The 22,418-nt window shown below is 45.2% G+C and overlaps 2 protein-coding genes across 2 annotated transcripts in view; both read left to right on the top strand.

Annotated features, from left to right (window-relative positions):
• Window positions 1-4,389: 4,389 nt before the first annotated feature.
• On the top strand, window positions 4,390-9,733 carry adra2b (adrenoceptor alpha 2B). The gene is made up of 2 exons (XM_040196120.2): window positions 4,390-5,276; window positions 5,461-9,733. Exon 2 carries the CDS (start codon window positions 5,490-5,492, stop codon window positions 7,047-7,049), a length of 1,560 nt encoding a protein of 519 aa, XP_040052054.2. The 5' UTR covers window positions 4,390-5,276; window positions 5,461-5,489; the 3' UTR covers window positions 7,050-9,733.
• A 10,325-nt stretch (window positions 9,734-20,058) lies between these two features.
• gpat2 (glycerol-3-phosphate acyltransferase 2, mitochondrial) overlaps window positions 20,059-22,418 on the top strand; it is an 87,018-nt gene continuing 84,658 nt past the window's right edge. Inside the window, exon 1 of the mRNA XM_040195172.2 lies at window positions 20,059-20,353. The gene's annotated coding sequence lies outside the window, so the exon portion shown is untranslated. The remainder of the gene's footprint in view (window positions 20,354-22,418) is intronic.

Here is a 22,418-nt window from a genome sequence, read left to right as displayed (position 1 = left end):
TCCGAAGTCCTCTTTGACCTCAACCGCCACACGGATTCATTTCCACTTGGTTAAATTGTGAGAACAACTTTAGGGAATCGTCACAAGGTTTTGTGCAGTTTCAGGAAGTTTGGAAAGTCAAACAAAGGACTCTACGATTCATTCTGGTCACACGCTGCACGTCACTTTGCTTTGAACAGATGTCGGTTTCTCAGTGGGAAAGTTCCTGCTCGTTACTCCACCCAGATCTACGTCCGAAAGATAAACCGACCGACATCAGACACAGTTCCCCGATCTCTCGAATTTCCGCTCCATCCACAGAAGGTCAAACAATTGTGTAGCAGTGAATTGTGTTTTTTATGATCAACACTGTATGTTGCAAGTGCAGTACACTCCAAATGCAAACCTGATGGGCGGAGATGACAACGGAGGAACAATACATTATAGACGAGCTGCCTCCACTCGCTCATCCCACGGTGTTAATTATGAACACCCACTCCCTCGTGATAGCCATAGCTAAAATAATCCATTTCCTCTTATTCACAAAAATCCATTGCCCACCGTGTACGCACACATGACTTCCATTCACAGGCTTCTTCCATCCATCACCCACGGTGTTCTAGCCAGAGAAATGCACCTTGGGGTTTCCAGGTGATATGAAGACCCCAAAAATAACATTTGCTCTACTGATTTGTCTCCATTTAGACTCTCTCAGTCACATACGGGTTGGATCATTTATCTATAGTATATGCTAGCTGACTGACGGTTGACACTATTGACATGTATAAAGATATATAGATACTGTTCAATGATATTAAGCTTGTTGCATGTGGCTTAGAATCAGGGTATTGTATGAAAATACATCTACACAGTCTTTTCAGTGCAATATTCATCTTCTGTAAGCCACGCGTGCAAACATGTCCACTTTAGATTCGTTTCGGAGGAAAACCTCTTCAGTACTTTTTCATTTTTCATTAAATTCACTTATACTTACTTTACGTGTTACGTTTTCCCTAAAAAATAGAGTGCAATGCTTTGTCTATTTGGTGCTACTTGACATGCAGCAGTTCCACTTCAACGCGAGTTCTCCTCTAAATTTCACAGATGGCTCATTATCCTAAATACTTCAGGCCAGAAAAGGTAAAATCATCCATTATCAAAAACCCAGCACAGCTTTGTGCAGTGTGACGGCCCTCTGGCTGTGAGCAGGGCCTGCTGTGTGTGTCTGTGTGTGTCTCTGTGTGTGTGTGTGTGTGTGTGTGTGTGTGTGTTTGGTCCATGGTGGCAGGAGCTGGTCAGTGATACCGGGACCACCTGGCCCGTCCTCCAGTTGCATTTAAGACCCGTTCGCCCCGAGTCCTCACGCTCTTGGTTTCGCGGGAGCCTCTCGGCTCTGGTTCTTTGTGTTGTTGAACAACAAATAAATGACACGTGTCATCTACGACCCCGTGTTTCTCCATTTTTGTCATGGCCCAAGAGCCAGATATATCGGGTGACCTTTGGGAAGAGGCATGAACCCTATTGGGAGAACAAGTGGACCTCGATGTGCAAGTTATAATTGCATCCAACCAACGAATGCTGCATCCATGCATCACAATTAATAATACATAGAAGTAATATATAAGCACATGAGTTATTTTACTTAAATCCTGCTCATAATACCTCTGTTTTCATAGGTTTTTGACAGGAAAACGTTCATTTATCCTGTGATCGTGTATTTTTACATTAATATACTGTTGTACTTAGGATGTGAGTACCTACTCCTCCACTGCTGGAATGAAAAAATGAATAACAATATGCCGATGACAGCCTGAGTTGTCACATTAATATGAGGGACATGTGTTTGTAGTGAGACGGGGTCCTCTAGTGACGACTTACTACTGAAATGACCAAAAACCACGATGTTTGCAAAGTATCCAGCAGATGACGCCAACAGACTGTTAGTCAACTGTGGGAGCCTTTTCGTGGGAGATTACACAGAGAAGCCACATGTGTCTCTATGTCTCTCACACACACACGCACACACACACGCACACACACACGCACACGCCTATCACATCACTCTGTCATTTGTTTATCACTGGAAGCAGACTCTTCCTCCTCCTTTCATTTAAACGTCTCCCTCATCTAGTTTATGGCATTAATTTCCTTCTCAGTCAGCCTGGCTCCCTGATGAAAACAGACCCAAACCGTTGGATGTCAGAATCGATCACATTACATCGTACGTGCGCGCGCGCGTGCGTGCGAGACTTTACTTGCAGCATTTACTGTGACTGTGTCACTTAAACAAGACATTCTCACACCGCCATCCGATCATACGAGCGATAAGTGTGTTATTGTCAGCAGGGGAATTGCAATATGGCAACTTAACACACACACACACACACACACACGGACACACACAGTACGATGGCCTGCATATACACACACACACACACATGCACACACATGGGCATCATCCTCTCTTGGTCTTCTGTGCTTAATATGAGCGCACGGAGACACTTCAGCCGCGGTTCAGTGGGGAAAAGCAAAAAGCCCCCCAGAGAGGACTCCTTCTTGCACATCGGGATTTAACTTTTAAGGCTTCAGCGTGGACGTCCAGCGAGAATTACGTCCCCCCCGTGCGTCGTCCCCACGTGCGTGCCCGCGCGCACGTCTGCAGGCCACGCGCTCTTACACAACAAGCACTTCAGGAGCGGTGTGCGCGCGTGGTGCGGCCCCGTCTCTGTAACCTTGGCATGCGGGACCCCCCCCCCCCCCCCCCCCCCTGAACCCCAGAATGTATCTGCGGCGCGTTATAAGCGCGCCTCGCCCGTGGAACCAGAGACACTTGATTGGAGTGCACTCTCCCGCTAAAAGCTTTGTTCTCATTTTTCCCGTTTGTATATTTAGAATGTGTAGCGGGAAATGTGCAAGCCATTATGGGCGGCTGCTGCTGGGGGGGTCACACATTTAGAGAGCAGGGGCTCCCTATTGTAATTCCACGGGACGGCGTTTGTCTCTCATTAAAGCGGCGAAGCGTGGGGCGCGCTGCATTAAAAGAGCCAACAGGACCACCCGCCCACGTGCCATTCATAAGCGTGTGTGCGTGCATGTGTAGGCTGGCCATTGTGTGCTGTTTTTGTTTTTTTTGTGAGCTTTGGCGTCATAGAAAATGCATTTGTTATACTGGTCACCGCTTTTTCACAACTAATGAATTTATATACTAGAATATTCAAATATGCATCGGGGCATTACCTGATTAAATGCGTGCTTATGTTCCGTATAAAGTTTGGACACACTTTCTCTAGCGTGTCCAAACTTTGACTACTGTGGTACTGTATATATGCACACACATTTCCACAACAGAAATCTGAACATGGCTTCGTCCAATGTTGACATACGTCGGCGTAGAGTTTTAGCGGAGGAACATTTGGATATTTCTTACTCCAAATCTGAATAAAAAAACTGTCAACCGGCATAAATAACTAATTTGGTCTCATGTTTGCTATTAAATGTTTTTTGAATAAAGCTGTGAGTTATGCTATTTAAGGTTTTTCTTAAAATAAGACTAAAACACGCTTTTCAATGTGTTGGCAACGTATAAAAACATTCAACCTTGAACAAACACCTCAGAGAACTCGGCAGATAAATATAAAAACGGAAGTTTGTAACTGCTGATGAAGTTCCGGCTCGGAGATTGAGAAACCGGCATTAGATTATAAATTGTCATATTTTGGAGGGGAAATGAAAGATAAACATCAACATGAAAACATCTGCAGGTTTTGCTTTTCAAAATGCAAATTATGCATTATCCTATAATCAAAAGACACAAATAGACACGTGTAAATGTTTTAGTTCACAACAAAATCTCAAAAACAAGTTTGCCGTATGGACCTTATGGCCATGATAACGCAACATAACGCGCATGGTCACACATTTTTGAGCGGGCTTGTGTGCAGGTGAGTATTGTCCTGCAGTGGCACGTTCTTTTGACACCGAAGTAGTTTGAGGTTACGTGGAAACTGTGGGTGGGGGGGGGGCAAAGGTCAACGTCTAAAGACGAGGGGCTCAAGCGGGCTTCTCTGGTCGGAACGCAGATCAGCCAAATGCGCTGCGCCCCATGTTGAAGTGCAGGGTGATACTAGTGAAGATGGTGCTGATGATGACAGTTAGCTTCATAAAAAAGGCCAGTGGTCCCTGGCAGGATTTCTGTGAAGCAGATTGCATTCATTGAGCACTCAGCTGGACACCGCAGCGTCCCGCGGAGTCAATTGATCGAGGCAGTAAAACCCAACAAGCCAGTTCGGAACTGCGTTTGATGCCTATCCATTTAATGCCAGCAGTAAGGAGGGGGAGATTGGGGGGAGATTGGGGGGGGGGGCTGCAGGGAGCGAAAAGATTAGGATCCTGTGACGCCCACAGTTCCATGGTGACATCACCGGGTCTAAAAAAGAAGCGCAGGAGGGAGATGGGGAGGCACCCTCCGCTCTTTAGATTTCGTCGCAAGGTCCCGTTCGCGAGTTGAGAGGATGCTGCGCCTCTGCGAGGACGCCCGTGACGTGCGCCGGCTGAGCGCCCGTTTCCTGGTATTCCGGTGAACTTCTGTGGAGACCGGAGCCCCAAGGAAGGAGCGCGGAGGCACCACCGATGAAACGACGCGTTTATGGATCTGCATCCGTCTCCACGCGCACGGCTGGGAGAGCTCGTCTTTGTTTTGTTTTTTTGACGGCTGAGCGGAGACGCTCGGACCGTCCTGTGCAGAGTGGTGGGAAGGAGGCAGCAGCCGCTCTTGGTTAGGGGATCTCTGTAAATATCGCACAGTGACTTTATTTGACTCCATCTCAGCCACCCCGCGCTCGCTGTTCAGATGAGACAGTCGGTTAAGCGCGCGTCTCCAAACGAGGACGCACGGAGATCGCACAGGGGTCGGGATCATTTACCCTTATCCGGTATCTTGTATTGAAGGTCGCTCCACTCTAAAGTACCCTGATTTCACTCATCATAAACTTAATATCGCATCTCTAAAACAGAAATCCGAAGGAGAGCGCCGAGGAGGAAAAAGGACCAAACTTCGAGCGCCTGTTTGTTTGGAACTCCGCAAATACTGGTGCGCATCAGTCAGTTCCCCAGTCAGTTCCGGGACATCTGTTCTACGAAGCAGCATTCATTTTTCAATTGAAAAGCATTGATCAGCGTCTTGACGCATTACCCGGGACTGGTTTGCGGGCTGAACATGGACTTGAGAGAGCTGCCGTGCCGGCTGCAAGAGAGCATCCGTTTGGACGCAATACGGGGACAGAACGAGGACAACTGAGGTAATATATCATAAAAACGATTCTTTATTACAATCAAATATATAATTGGCAAATAGAGTGCAAGGGTGCAACCATCCATGATCATCACATTCCACACTTATATTAAAAACATAATGGTGAAATGAATTTCCATTTATGTTATTCAGTGACCCAAACGTATTTGTTTCTTTCATGCTCTGTAAAGACTTATAGAAGAAAAAACACTCGGCCGGCATGACCTCGGTTCCGGAGAACAGCTGCTCCATGCAGCCGGGCGGCTGGAACAGCAGCAGCGCAGGAGCCTCCGTGCCCTGCAACCAGAGCATGGTGAAGCTCGCCCCTTACTCCCCCGAAGCCACGGCGGCCTTCGCCACCGCCATAACCCTGATGGTCCTCTTCACCATCGTGGGCAACATCATGGTCATCATCGCGGTGCTGACCAGCCGGGCGCTCAGGGGACCGCAGAATCTGTTCCTGGTGTCTCTGGCCGCCGCCGACATCCTGGTGGCAGCGCTCATCATCCCCTTCTCCCTGGCCAAGGAGCTGCTCGGCTACTGGTACTTCAAGTCCCTGTGGTGCGAGATCTACCTGGCGCTGGACGTGCTGTTCTGCACCTCCTCCATCGTGCACCTGTGCGCCATCTCGCTGGACCGCTACCTGTCGATCTCCCGGGTGACCTACGGCCGCCAGCGGACCCCCAGGCGCATCAAAGGCGCCATCGTGGTGGTTTGGCTCATCTCCGCCATCATCTCCTTCCCGCCGCTGCTCTCGCTGAACAAAAGCGAGGCAGGCGAGGAGGGCAGCGAGAGGGGCCCCAAGTGCGAGCTGAACAACGAGCGCTGGTACATCCTCTACTCCACCATTGGCTCTTTCTTCGCGCCGTGCCTCATCATGATCTTGGTCTACGTGAGGATTTACCAGATCGCCAAGCAGAGGACGCGCTGCCCGCCGGGGGAGCCCCGGAAGGACGGGGTGGGCTCCGCCACGCCGAGTCAGCCCCTGCGACGCGTCGATGCCAACGGGAAGGAGGACGAAGAGAGCACGCCGCCTTCGTCCAACAAGACCTCCAACACCAGACCCCCGACCCTCGCCATCACCCCTTCCCCTTCCCCTCACCCGGGGGACGCGCAGCCCGCCCAGAGCTCCCCCTCCAACAACCACCTGCAACCTCCGTCCGCGGGTCTCGCCATGACCTCCGTCTCCTCCTCCCCCGGGGCCTCCAGCCCCCCGCCCTGCGCGCCCCAATCCACCCCCGCCAAGACCAACGAGAAGGCGAAGCGGGGCAAGCGGCGGGGGTGGAAACAAGCCGACAACAACAACGGCGACAGCTCGAGCACGGAGAGCGACAATGAGCACAGCAACGGGGGAGGCCGCGGCAGCGCCAGCATGCCCGGGTCACCGGGCGGGGTCCACTCACCGGGCTCGGTGAAGCGCTACCGGGACATGATCGCCACCTCGGCGGGGGCTCGGCTGGCTCCCGGGCGGAAATCCAAGACGGACCCCGGGGCGGCGAGGCGCAAAGCGATGGTGAACCGGGAGAAGCGATTCACGTTCGTCTTGGCGGTGGTGATCGGCGTTTTCGTGGGATGCTGGTTCCCGTTCTTCTTCTCCTACTCCCTGCAGGCCGTGTGTCCGGAGACGTGCGCCATCCCGGGGCCGCTCTTCACCTTCTTCTTCTGGATCGGCTACTGCAACTCATCGCTCAACCCGGTCATATACACCATCTTCAACAAAGACTTCAGAAAAGCCTTCAAAAAGATACTGTCCAGAGGCACCAAGGGTACTTTCTTTTAGCAGAAGAATCTGCAGTTTAGGACGCACGGACACACGCAATGCAATTTTTGAGGCATACAAAAAAAACACTTTTTGAGAACACTCAAAGGGCTGAACTGATAGACTCTGCTTTTACAAGCGTGTACGAAACAGGCACATTTGTGAAATGGCAGCTTGTGGAAGACACACACACATTCATTTTTAGGGTGTTGGGAGACAGAAGGACATGGAGTCGAGATCCCTCACTTATAAGATAAGACCATCATAAGATAAGATCAGACCCTGTTGATTGCAAAGTTATATCTCCAGTCAGAGACTCAAGAAAAAACACTGAGAAGGAGCTGCTGAGATGGAATACTGTTCAATGTATTATATGTGAGAGGGGGGGGAGAAAACAAGTAGGATGAAGAAAAAGTGACCTTATATCCCTGTGAGCCCGGGGACATCGAGCTCATCAATACAGAGCACAAGGGCGGGAACAAAATGCCAAGGGTGATTTCTCACATCTGCGGTCTTAATTTCCCAGAGCCGCGTGGCAAACATGTGTTCCCTTGATTTTTATCGAAACAACTCGGTTGATGACCATTTCAAATGTGATAGCGCAGACGAAAAGCGAAAAGCCAAACTCGTGGGGCTCTCATGAGGAGGGCTCGCACGCGTCAGACAACTCGGCCTTTGGCCCCCGGGCCGTCAACGGACACTCAGGTTGTTTGTTATGACACTCTCGGCTTTTTTGCCTTTTATGAAAGACACTAATGAGACTTTGAACTCCAGAGAGAAGCACATTCGCTGCTGCTGCGATGTAAGAGCCTGTAAGACCCTCCCCCCTCGTGCTCTTCAGCGGGCTATCCACAGATTTTTAACTGTATCGGGATTCACGCGCGGCGTGGGCCGAACCGAGCGCTCATTCCGATGAACCCAGTATTTTGGACATTTAAAAGAAATCCCAGATTGTTTTTCCCTCTTGAAAGCGTGTCACGGGTTTTCTCCAACGGGAGATCAAAAAGACTCTTCTTCTTATTCAACACTTATTTTCCAGAAACCCGATGAAGCAGGTGGACATTTGCATTTCCAAACAGTGCTGTTATGGATGTGTCACGGTAGCCATAATTGCGCCTAAACACGAGGTTACTGCGAGAGCCATTTGGCCGAGTCACTCTTTACCGACGCCTGTGGCACACCATCGCCCACGGTGGGCCTCCACATGGCTCATTTGGTTTATAGCTGAGAGGCAAGAGTATGAATGGTGCATTTATGTTTTTCCCACCATGAGACTGAGGCTCTGTGTGAGCTTCCTCGACTAAAGAAAAAAAAGAAAATGTGTCTGTGTATGTGAACAGCACACAGGCTTATCGACTCAACGGGACAAGGGCTGTCAGCAGCGACACTACCAATTGTCTACTACTGCTGACCTGTATGAGTGTGTGTGTGTGAGTGTGAGTGTGTTGACTTAGGTGAGAGAGTCACGATGTCTCCTCTGGCCGCTGTGTGTTTCAGCTCAATTGTAATATCGATTTGAGAATAGAGTGGAGATTTCCTGGTGCAAGCATCACCTGGGGAATGTTTCTACTTGTCGGACAGATCAGCGGCACAGAAAGCGTTGCTAAACCCGAGAGTCTTTTTAGCGATTGCCCTCCAGGGACCAAAGACACCAGCCCGACCGAGCGGCACGCGGCTCCCCTTGTCTGCTGTAAGGAAGCGTCGCTTTGCATTTTAGGGTGTACCCGGGACGGGAGGCAAAGATTGAAAACACTGTATAATTTATTTCAAAAACGATTTTGTCTTGTCTGTCTGTTGCCTATTTATTGTTCTCTTATAGTGTGTTTATTCTGAAAGTGAAAAAAGAAAAAGAGGATGGAACAGGTGTCAAACACTGAGAACACTGTAAAATGGACTTGCTGCCCTGGATCTCTTGCTTTGTGGAGGTTGCCCTGCGTCTGAACTTGGGGTGGGAGTGGGGTTGGCGGGTGGGAGGTCGATGGGGATGCGTCTAAGTTGAGTCGAAGGGCCGACAACTTTTGAGTTACAATGCAGACGCTACAATGCAACATTCGATTTTGTTTCATCTAGTTGTATAGCGCGGTTTAAAATAGAAATACGAGACTCAAGCACATTCGTGGATGCACAATCTTTATCGAGCACGCCGCTGCAGGGAAAACCTCTCCTCGGCTGTCGAAACTTTTTCATCAAGGAGTAATCGAACACGCAAAACGCCAATAGCCGGCAGTAGCCGGGCCCGTGATTTGCAGGCTTTGTGCGGGACATTAAGGCTACAATCCATACTGCACACAGAGATGCTTGGAGACTCCAACAACTGATGGAAACAAGATGGCGCACGGACACAACCGCTTGTTTTATCTCGAAAAGATACAGCAACGCAGCGGAGGCCATCAATTCATGGCTATTTCCAATAAATCTGAATTGCAAGGCTGCTCAACCCCCCCTTCACTCTCCCCACGCCCCATCATGGCTTTATGTGTTGAGACTGCTTGACTGCTGCTTTGTTTATTATATTAAGAATGACTTATGGCTTACAGGTGACAGCTGCAGTACAGATCACCGTCCTCTCGCCTCAAACTGCCTGTATTGTCTCTCCTCCTGCTGCGTTTGGACCAAACTGCATGGTCTGAGCTCTGCAATCTCCTATTCCCATCTGTCATCCACCACTCTCCAGTTCGGCCAAAAAAATAAAGCAACTTGAAAAAGCATGAGTTGTTCCCTGGGCTCGTTCATTTCATTTATTTTTACACACTATACGACTTCGGGGATGAGGGAGAAAGACCTCTCCCAGGAAGAGAATGAACAAACAGATAGTCAGAAGAGTCTAAACAGAAGGTTTTTTTCCCTTAACATTTAGCGCTGATGACAGTTCAAGATGTCATTGGAAATGTTCCTGCCGCAGTTGGACACATGAGAAGTCGCCTGCTGCCAACAAACACAGAGGAAGTCCATAAGGGTTTAGAGCATGTTGCCAAATATCACATATGGACACATGCACGTACACATTGGATGTCTCATTCTGCATTGAGTGTCACATGCTGTATTCAAGTCATGAAACAGACTCAATCCCATGCAGCCGCACACACACACCAGCAGCGACAGCTTGCATTTGAGGTTAGCAGGCCTACTGTGAATTGTAATTGATTTATGTTGATGGACAAGCTTCCCTGTCCTGCTTTTCCCTCCACACACACACACACACACACACACACACACACACACACACACTGGAGGAGGTGAGCAGATAAGACGTCATGACCAAGCGATGTGTATGTTTGCCCCATAAAGGACACAGAGTCCGTGCACGCTGCTCCCTCTCAGCAGCCTCGGGAACGGAGCAGGCCTGACCCGGTGGCGGCGGAACCTCCGGGGAGTCAGCGTGAAGCGCACAGCCGGATCTCCAAAACCTGTTTGTAAAAATGTGTACGAAAATCTTGAACATACAAATTCGTAGTGATACATATAAATAAATACGGACTGCAATTGATGACGTCACCCTATTCAAAGTGAACGGGGACCTGCACCCCGTAAACACACTGTGTGGAGTCTAACCATGTAAAATAAACGTGTTATGATTGCATTTTTAACGAGAAATCAATGTTCACTTGTAGAAGAATAGAATACTAACCCTAACCCCCTCAAAAAATCCAACATGGCGGAGAGACGTTCACACAAGAATCCGACATGGTCCGCCATGTTGTTTCGTCAAGGGGCGTGGTTAACCACCGCCAGTTCCTATGTATTGTTACCAATGTTCAAGATTTTCGTATCCATTTTTACGAACAGGTTTTGTAGATCACGTTGGAAGCGCAACATACTCATTAGCCTGTCATTACCACAATGTAGTAGCCTTTAGAGGAATTTGCTCGCGCAAAAGCTCCGAAGCAGCGAGAGGTGAACACAGACTTGTGCGCGCAGACAGACACTTACATTAGGGCTCGTTTGGGAATTTATGATGGATGTGGCATTCTGCTCCGTGGATATGTACCTTCTCAGAGGGCGTCTCTCCATTTCCAATCTCCTGGACGTTACGGTGGCTGATAGATTTCTTCAGTCTGTAATTTGGCTGTTGAAAAACACCCAAGAGGCAGGATGAGAAATGAGAGACGGAGCACACAGAGGCGGGGGCATTGAAATGCACTTTGTGTGATAAAAACGTCATTTCTAAGGAGCAATTATGATTAGAATTGCTTTAGGAGTGTGGCTGTTTAACAGAGTGTAATGGCAAAAATGTATGTAACCCTTCAAAATGTTAACAGGGTTATAGATTGCAAATGCTGGGAAGGTGTGGCCATGATAAGGAACTGAGCTGGAGGGTCTCACACTGATAAGATGCCAGTCTCCCGGCTGTAGAGACACAACAAGTGGGTTTGGGGGCCACCTGTAGGTATAAGAACTGCCCGGCCCTGTTGCGAGAGGAGGGAGGTTCTTGGCGGTCTACTTAGTACGTATTTGTTGTGATATTTTTTCCCTTGCAAGGAAATAAACGGAGAAAGACATCTTTGACTCCGAGCCTTTATTCTTTTTGCACAACAAGAGAGAGAGAGAGGAAGCAGCAGTGAAAGCAGCACGCAAAGAATTCATCAGAAAAACGTTGTCGTCTGAGGTTGGGCTGTCAGAGTTGCTCAAAAATGACGTTTGAATATTTGCTTTAAAAAAAACACGCATATGCGAATATCTGGTTGCGCATTAGGCACGTCAATAACAGGACAAATGAATACAACGAGACATAACTACGTGTATAGGTAATGTATTTAAGCTTAAACATATTTAACAACAGATTATCTACCCAAAATTAAGTAAATGGCCATGACCGCAGACCTTGTGCATACACACACTCTTTGTTTCTGTCTCCCTCACGATTCCTGTCCTGGATATGGCAGGCTTCATTCAGTGATTGAAACAAATATTATCAACATTAATTGTTTTACAGTACCGACATTGAACGCTCCGAGCGAGCTGTGCTGTGGTAAACATGGAACGGCAAACAATCAAACCAGTGCATGAAGCTGTTCTGGTCTATTTTATTCATGCAATATACAGTAAGGCGTGCGCCCACCAGCAAGGCAGACAGTCCCGCTGCGGCTGCCCCTGTTGTTGTTTTTTACATTCACATATTAATTTTCACATTCAAACAGTTTTTTTTAACAATATGTATGAAATATATATTTGAATTTAGAATATATATTTGACTTTAGAATATTCGTTGACAGCCCCACTCTGAGGTAAAGTGTCTGCTGCAGACATAAGTGCTCCCTTTTTAATGCTGGAGTTTGGTCCTTCATCTCGCCGTCCTGAATCCATCTTCGTCGAACAGGGAAGGAATGAAACGACCGATATGGCTGCTTACAAGAACAATAAGAAGAACAGCCCAGTACGCTACAATAAGTCTTGCCAGTTGCTTGCGCCATTTGTTTACCGCCGTTGCCCTAACAAGACAGGAAGCAGATTACCACGATGATTGCGTATTTCCGGTAACAAATACGGTTGTGTAAGTTGGGGAAAAGGTCTATTGGAAGCACAGCAAAAGCATTCACTCAAACACATATATGCAAAGTTTTCAGGAAAATCATTCGAAAATATACCCAACACTGTGTTGCGAGTTCAAGGGAAACTATCATTTTTGGTTGATTCAGGGGCAATACAAGAAAAATGTATTTTCAAGACATCCGTTTTCCATCCCTTCTATAAGCACACTTTTCTCACTCTGCGCTACTGAAACAAATAGGAATCGGGAGTTCCTGTTAGCCGTATAAACAAAAGTGTTTTTTTTATTAAGCGAAAGCACTAATAGATAATAATAAAAATAATATATATACTATAGAATGGGGTCACTACAGAACAAAAGCTGGAAGTTATGAATGTGGATGACGGATGGGTTTTGGAAGTGAAGTTGGAAAATTCTGAAAGTTAAATGTTAAGCATTTAAGGGAATGGGACCAATTTGGTTGATGAAGGCTGGTAAGGAAATGTTTTTTACGTTGATGAGGCGCAGGCGCACAAGTAGCGAGTAAGAAGAGTAACAAGAGATCAATTCTCCTGATTTGGTTTTTAATTTTAAGATGTGATATATGGGAGACAAAGCCTTTAGAACTTTAGATTATGATCGCCGTGTTTGGCTGCTTCTATTACTTGGTATTGGAGGACTACAGCAGCGTCGGCTGAATGAATAACCAATTTGAACCAACAGAATTCTCAACAGGACGATGAGAATTGTGGGAACTGCAGCGTGCTGGGGGGAGTCACCTCGATCCCCTGACCGATTCTATGGAGGCCTCAATGGCCTTATTTGAATAAAACTCTGATTCTGAAACGATGATTTATTGGTCCAAAACTGCAATAAGTGATGAAATGAAAAATAAAGTAATAAAAGTAATCCATGTAAAATTCTACATTTCTTTTATATCTTGGTTTTATACAATTATTCAATTAGTTTGGTTGAACATTTTTTTTTCCTTTTAAATTGTAGTATAAACAGGAGGGAAATGTTTTCCACCTTAGTGCGACAGAAAGTCTGTGGAGCCACGTTGTGTTCTGGGTCATCTGCTAATAAAAATGTTTGTGTGTCGATGTTTATCATCTTGTGGAGACAAAGATGAGTGTCTACATCCTAATTCCCTGTGAGAGTATTTCTAACATATTGATATTGTGTAATTGTAGATAGCTGATTCATTTCTGTATTGTGGTTCAAACATCTTGCAGTTCTTATAATTAGTTGTTATACTGTACACGTGGTGTACTGCTCAATCCCAGGCCAAGGTTTTCAGTCTTGCTCTTTTCTAACAGATGTCTTCCTTACCTTTTCTTCAAAGGTGGGTTAGGTGAGTTCTCAGTTGGGCATGCAGATGTTTATTGTTTATTAATTGTTTATTTTCTCCCCTATAGATGTTACCCCGTTACAGCCGCTCTCACCGGGTGTCGTTGCAGTACAGTACATGCACTACATCATACATAACCTTCCATGTTCTTGTAAAATCATACCAATCCTAAATTGGTCACCTTTGATTGTTTTTCTTTTGTGACAAACAGTGGGGTTCTTTTTTGTCTCTTCTCTGTGTAGAAATGTATTTTTTATTTATTCATTCCGTCGTCAACTGATAACAATGGTTGCCAATGAATTGTTATAAAGATAAAATCCCCTTCATTCCAAAATAGGTTTTTCTGAATACAATGAAACTTTAAAAAAGCTGATGTGAAGAGAGAGACAGAGACAGAGACAGACAGAGACAGAGAGCATTGGGACAACAAGAATCCTCACGCGTGGCCCCATGTGCCTGTGTGCGAGTGAGTGAGTTTGAATGAACCAGATAACATAAAAACACATAACAACATAACAACAAGTTCACTAATTAACCCACAAAAGATGTGTCAAAATAAAAGCAGGTCCATTTTCCCTGCCAGAACTATGACGACTATCACATACATATTCTTGCGCAGCCTCGTTGCTGAATTTGTTATTTGGCTAATTTCCGCTCTCACTGTGGACACAATTATTTGTCATTCATGGGCATAAACACTGCTGATGCGTTATTGTGCGTCTTGGTGTTGGTAGGGACAGGCTGGGCGAGGCCTAATTGTCACATTATTATTATGGGGAGCCTTCAGCCCCTAATGTAATAACTCCATCAGCGCTTTGTTACATTAAAAAAATTAATCTAAGCTTGGCCAGAAGACCGGACGGGAATCTAAATCAGAGCTGAATCATCGATTGAAAAGACGTCGGTGGCTGAGAAAAGGCCGGAAATCTGCTGCTGATGTGTTGACGGATCAACACCAAACCAAGAAGATTATGTGCACTTGTGTAAACTCCCAAGCAAGGTCAGCCAATAAGAGGAGGGAGGGGAGGGGCGGCGACTTTGTCTTTATTTAGCCAGGCCATCGTGGAAAGGTCACAAAGTTCATTTTGACACACAGACATCCAGGCACGTACTCTTAGCACACGCACACACACACACGCTGGGGCAAGCACAAACAAACCAAAAGTTAGAGCGAGCACACACACGCACACACACAGCATAGTATAGCAAAGTACACACAAAGAGAAACAAACTCAAGCCCAAAATAGACAAACATATGACTAACACTCACCCGCACAAACAGATACGCACTTATGAATGTCAGCACACACACACACAGATACTGCACATGGCCACAATGCTGTCGCATGGGCACACAGACGCACACAAACATCGTCACAGACATCAACAGATCAAACAAAATCAGAGCTGTTGTTTCCAGCTTCAGCGTTCTCCTGCTGTCTTCTCCATTTATTGATCCGCAGTAATAAGTGCACCATTAACCTTCCAAACGTTTTATGATGAAATGTGTGTATGTTTGGTGAGTGTGTGTTTGTGTTTACGTGTAGCTGCCTGAGAGAGAAAGGAGAAACGTTTCTGAGAAACAGGAAGAGTGTTTGTTGACATACTGTACAGTATGACTTTCCGTGTGTGTATGTGTGTCTGTGTCATTTTTGGCGCACAACGGCAAACCGGATACATGTGGAAATGAAAGTGTCGTGTCCTTTCTAAGCTGCACAGCGGCGCAGCCGGCAGATTATTGGACACAACAGGAGAGACGGACTCTGGCAGATTGGCGACACCCGGACCCCGCTTGACGTCCCTCCTGATTCACGTGTGCTCACATGACATGACACATTCGACGCATCATTTTGCACCTCCAGCCATCTATTGCACGTCTGCCCACCCTCATCACCGGCTGTTTTTATGTTTCATTTTCCCAGTAAAACATTTGATATGGGGATGTTTTTTTTACTTTTTACAAAGACTTCAAACGGGACAGAGAAAGTGATTTTTTATTTTGGGCTTAAATTGTCCTGACTGGACTGACACAGTTTCTATTACCAACAATCACAAGGCGAAAATCATTCAATAAGGTGGAGCGTTTTATACCCACACCTCTTGACACCCCGTTGCATCATGCAGACATACTAAGTCTGGGGCTCTTTCCAAGTACATTATTGCAGCAATTTTCTTCAATGACGTGCGGGAAAGTCGTTTATATTCACACTCAGAGGACATTTTGAAATCGCTCTCCGCGTGTGGCTGCCATTTATAAAAAGAAAGTAAAAGCAACTGGGACCAAAACGAGTGGGCATGTTTGATGAAGTAATATGGGAATTTCATATGAACTTCGTACCAAGTTTGTGTGCACCCACTGAATGGAGACTACTTTGATGGACGGACCTTGGACAACCTGCAGCTGCTTGATTTAATACAATTATATTTAATAGTCTCCTGAGTCATTTAATATCACGCACACGCACACACACACCGACACACACACACACGCAAAAATAAGTTATTTCCTCTCTCCTCTTTTTCTAAAGCGGAAGCCATTAGCCGGGACTTACGGGAACTTACGGGAGTTCTGTAATAAAGTGCACAATTCTACTGTTTTTTTCTCTTTTATGCGAACACAATGTTACGCGTTTATCTTTCAGCTTCAGACTCACACTTTTTGGACGGGGACATATCTTTCCCACTTCCTTACTGTCTTTGTCTTTAGCTAAGCTAAATGTCCTTTGGCTTTCCAGCTTCATCCCCCAATGAGTGTTATCAGTCCTCTCATCTAACTCTCGGCAAGAGGAATTCATTGTTGAATTGTATGTACATCCCCTGCTGGTTGTGGATTTCTTCTCGCATCCATACACAAGAAGACGTTCGACTATAACGCCGTTTCTACAAATGACGCGGCTGACCTTTGTTTCCTGTCATCATCCCACTGTCCCCCCCCCACTGCTTTGAAGTCCTAACAGTGACTGATTTCAGCGGTCGGGCTCTCATCGTCAGGGTGGATGAAGAGCTCCATGTGACTAACAGGAGGAGAGCATCCAGCACAGCACAGAGAAAGACTCATTTATTTCTTATCACAATCTCAACGATCAATCCTTGGAAATATGCTTAAATATTTCTGATGTTCATGAGTCGGCAACATTACGTTAGGAGTCTGAAAAGAGAGGAAAAGTTAGTTTGCTATCTAACATGCAGACAGACTCTGGAGACAAGTTGTTTGAGATAAATATTTCCTGCAAGCCTCCCTGTGCCAAATAGATACCCCTCTGTTCACCATATTCTAAGCAAGAAAGGTCATGCACTTATTCAAGGATGTTGAAGTACACATAATTGTATTTTCCATGCTGGTTATTTTGGTAATGCTGAATGAATAAAGACAAACCCATTTTGCATGATGTCAACAAGATTCTTCCTGAAAGGCCCTGCAGAGCGGAGATGCAAAAACAAACGCAGTACTGCGTGAATGTTGCTGTAAGAAACCATTTGTAAACAACATAACGCATGAAACCAGGAAACAGAAATGTGTTCTTTCCCCTCTGAACCTTCCCCTTTAGGGTCTAACCGGCAAATGAAGACATAAGTGTCTGTGAATGCGTGCGCCCCTTTGAAAAATGTTCATAACGTCTGATCCTCTCCGAGACATTTCACACTATGGTTCCAGGAGGACACATGAGAGCCGTGTCTTAGTCTGCATACCGAAGCAGTAAATCAGCTGAGCCAAAGCATAAACACAAAGCATGAAACTGAAGTGACCCTCAAGGGCCTGACGAATAGCCACCGCGGTAATGGCGTCACCGGAGCCAACCCTTCTGCTGCATTGTGGGAAGGAATTCCTGAGTGTGGCGACTATCAGGGGACTTTTGTGCAAACATGTGAGGCGTGTCATGCTTTTGCAAAAGTATATTTTATTCCAATTTCCTCAGTGATGTATAGTGTGTATGTATTCTGAGGGCTCATCAAGTCTGGCTTCAGCATGTTTATGCACGTGTGCCGTCTGTTCAATCCTCGTGTGGGTGGAGGCCTAATTATCTCTATTCTGCCTGGCTGAAAGTTCACTAAATACTTTAGTTATACTGTGCAAATGAACGCACGCATTCGATGGATAGCAATTATAAGATATTCAAAGCATCTATGGTGAGTCAGATTCAGTCGTCTCTGCAATAAGGAGATTGTTGAGAGACACAACACTTGGCTTGATCAACTTGGGAGATTTCCAGGGCTACAATAACAATAATAACAGCCATGAAATACCTCAATGGGGTCTGGATTTCTGCGATGGAGAAGGCTTGTCCTCGCTGTCAATTCCACACCCCTTTTCCCACGCAGTTGGACAAGAAGAGGAGGGGATGAGCGAAAGACGAAGGCGTATGAAACATAATCAATCGACAAATCTTCTTTGTTCTTTTGGGATATACTCAACTTTTTCATTGTCTAAAAAGAGTCCCTGGTGGGATCACTGAGAAGTTTACCTCGGTTTAATGGGATTCGTCTGTTTAACTTTGGGTTTCTCCCTCTATACTACCACCCAGTACCAATCAGCAGGCAGACATAGTTAATAACCAGCTGAGGGGCCAGATATTATCCTTGGGGCCTGGCAGAGATCAAAACCGACCTGAAAGCAGAGTGAATATTGTCCAGACACAACTCCACGTGAATGTTAATGGATATCTCTGGGGGAAATTCCTCCTTCATATTTTCTTGCAAATTAAATATTGTATCTTTTATAAATTATTCATATGTGAAAACAAAGACACATAACTTCTCAAGTTGACAATATGTGTGTGTTTTCAGCTTTAAAAAGATTGAATGCAGCAATGACACAGGAACAGAACGACTTTACGAAGAACGAAGTTAAAAGAGGAGAGCCACCAAATGTGATATTAAAATGTCCTATACTGCGACACTTACTTTGTTACTTACTTACTTAATATGTTAGTTATGTTTTGTCACTGATTTTATGCTTTGCATGGTCCCAAATGAAGGAGCTCACTGGAGTAGAAGCATTGGTTCTGCTCCCGATATCTGCATCAGTTTTCATGTCATTATTTATAAATCTTTTGGGCTCACCTGAGATGATTTTACTGATTAAGGGAAAACTTTTGAGTTAAATCACATTGGATGAATGTCAACTCCATCAAGGCCTCAATACTTGTATGCAGCTACACCAGAGAAAATCTCCCATGATGTCCTACTTCTCATTAAATGGGGCGATGGGAGGTTTGAGATGCACCGAGTGCTTGATGTTGTGCGCACGATCGAGTGTACGCAGCTCTCAATTCGCCCATCTGCTATAACTGGCTTAGTTATAAAAGTCAGCGCTACAGACATGGTGCATCCTTCCAGGGAATTTTGCGGCTCACCATTCAGTCAAGTTACAGGCAATTGCTTTTTATTGGCAGTCTAACTTCAAGTTCTTTGTTTTTTTGCATTGTTTTGGCTCTACAGCTTCTGCACTCCAATATTTGAGATCAGTCAACAGTCTGTGAGTCTCTTATCTGTCTGGCTCTATAATCTCCTTTCGACAAGCTACAGTTAATCCGCCTTTCCTGATGTGCTTTGCTGTGTCCTCATGAGCGGGTTGTGTCCAGGTGCGGTGCTCGTACTCGGACACAGCAAGGTCCAAGAGGGGGTCAACAGAGGAACTAAGAGGGCAGCCTGTAACACCACTCAAACAACATATTCTTACTAGTTTGGATTCAAACATCAATGAAATGTTACACACAGGTCACATCTGCCTCTTTTAAAAGTCGAGAAGATGTTTCAAGTAAACCACTTTAAATAAAGGGAAACTGAGGCACAATAATGCGTTTACACAAATATATGGTTGTATTATGCAATAGTTATAACTTTATTACTAATAAAAGGAACAAACGTTTTCACGCTGTGTCCAAATTAGAAACAATATAAATGAATACTACAAAGGTTTAACTATAGGATCTATGTTGTTGTATTTGTATTTATAGACTATGCACATAATATTAATTCGTTTTAGGAAATGCCTATCTAAATAAGCATTCTTCTATTTTAATAAACTTTCTTTTTCTGAAAAATGTATGTAATGTAATTATTTTTTTTAAATCGAACTCTTTATCAGCAAGGTCGAATTTCTGTAAAGTCATACGGGTTATACCAATATTTAATATTTAAAAAAAATAACGTATAAAAATGCCCTCAAAAGTATTTTAATTTAAAATATTACCCATAAACACATATTCATTAGACAATACAGCGCCTCAATTTAACGCGTCTCAAAAGCAATGAGGAGGCACTTCCGGTGGCGATCTTTGGTTTGGAGAAGTCACTTGAATTCGGGTCCAAAACACGTTTTGAGTACAGTGGACGGAACATGTGACTCCACACCCCTTCTGTAGCTATAGTGTGTCCTGTGTTTCCCGAGTATCCCGCTAACAGGTGATGCAACGTGTGGGCGCAGGGACGCGAACCAACGGCTGCCAACACCTGGGTGGTTCCCAGCAGGAGGCCCGGGAAACGTGCGAGGCGACGGGTGAACAGGTGCGAGTACACGTTACACCTTTGCTCCCTGTGAAGTTGATATTCATCCGGTCAGTAAACCGGTAGCGGTTCTGTAACTCTACGGGTAACGTGCACTATCTCCGCGGGTGTTTGTGTCGGTTCGCAGATGTGCCGCTAACATTACAGAGCTAACGCCAGTTAGCATGCTAAAAACGTTAGCTTTGCCATTTGCCACGTTACAAACGTCAGCACGAGTCTGATTGCTGCTTTTGACTTTGCTTGCGTTCGGCACGCGGACACCACCACATCATTATTTATTTCACTTTAGGCATTTGCGTTAATTATAAAACATGGTTTGTCTATTTTAAAATAGCCGCTGCTTTGTTAAATGTATAAACTATCCGTTAGCTTATGGATAAAGCTAGCACGTGCCTCGCTGAAGCTAGCACGTGCCTCTCACTGCCACTTGTTGTAAACCCGGGTTGCTCCACACTCGGATTAAGTACATTTGTTTTTTGCCCCAAAAATACTAGTTAGCTACAGCTACTTGGTGGCCCTAAAAATAAAGCCCTGGTGCCCTAATCTGAAGATGTAAGTTACATTACCAATTAACGTCGTATAGTCTGCCCTGCGTTACTCGTGGTTTATGCAGAGGTAAACCGATTGTGCACATCTTTATGCTGCTGATGCTGAACTACAAATCTTTGTGTCTCCAGTGAGAACAAAAGTCTGTTCCCATGTAGGAAGTGCTTTGTTAAATTGAAATGCCACGTACGACTCCAGAATGACATAGCTCCTCTTTAGCTTTCTTCCTTTCTTCCAATGAGGAGTTCCTACCACTCAACTTTCAAACTTGTCATAGAGCTGTATTTCCCCTCTGTATTGTAATTGGTAGAAATGCACAAATGACATTTTCTTTGCAGATTGTGTACATTTCTGAATTGCAGATTGTAATTTTCCCATTTCCAATATTGGGAACTGCAGATTGGTAGCACGTCTCCAGGCTAGCTTTTCACTAGTGAGGTGGAACCGTCGGAAAAACTCATCTCCAGGTTCCAAAATCCGTTAATTTTTTTTCAACCAAATTTATCTAAAAGCCTTATTAGTTATTTATCGTTTACTTTATTTCCATCAATAGTGATTGTTTGCATAAACACACTATTAATTCAATGTTATTTTTTAATTGAAATGTACTGTATTTATTCAAGCGACTCGCCAAAAAGTAATTTTCTCTTTTCAGATTTACATTTCAACACATGATGAAGTTAGATTTATTTATATTTAACTTTGTCCAAAAAATGTAGTGATCAAGCTTGAACACACTACTGCAAGTCATAGTATTCTCAAAAGCCGATAGTTCCTCTCAAAGCAGGCCTGTGCTAGGCAGAGACCTCGTGCTGCCGCATGTTGATCACTGTAATGACTCTGAGCAGCAGGCACAATTATAAGTGTCTGATTAAGTTAGTCGTACCCTCGCAGTGTATCTTTTAACTGCAGTTGTGAACGTCATAGGATAAGTATATAAAATGTCAAAGTGCTCACACGGGTTGATTCGCTGAAAACGGTTAGGTTTAGATAAGCGGACGATTAAGCTCTGCATCTCTCGCAAAAAAAAGTGCAATATATCGAAATGACACAGAGCCTTGAAATTAAGTATTACTTTTATTATGCGTGATTATTACAAAATTCATTGTCAAATGAATACTTTTTCTGTAGAGTTATGTATATCTATATCCAATGTATATTATTTATATATATATATATATTTTTTTTTTCTCCTATTATCCATGATAACAGCATGCTTTGTTCTTGGTAGGTTCAGTGGAGACAGAAGTCTTCCATGGAAAAAGGTAGTAATTCATATTTGACCGACAGACTATATCGGCATACTTTAGGTCAGGGATCTCAAACTCTGGTGCGGCCCGCCGCCGGGGTGGTACCGACTTTGGCGTACCGTCAGCGCCACCCCCTCGCCTGCCGTACCGTTCGCCGGTCAGACTGTCAACCCCCCGCCCGTAATGGTCTGGGCTGCGTTTGGTCAGAGTGGGCTGCATCTGGCCTGCTCCTGAAATTACTTTGAGACCCCCGCTTTAGGCGCTTCAAT

This window comes from Gasterosteus aculeatus, chromosome 13 (genome assembly GCF_964276395.1).
Source record: "Gasterosteus aculeatus chromosome 13, fGasAcu3.hap1.1, whole genome shotgun sequence".
In the NCBI taxonomy this organism is placed as follows: Eukaryota; Metazoa; Chordata; class Actinopteri; order Perciformes; family Gasterosteidae; genus Gasterosteus; species Gasterosteus aculeatus.
This window is presented reverse-complemented; position numbering and strand designations above follow the sequence as displayed.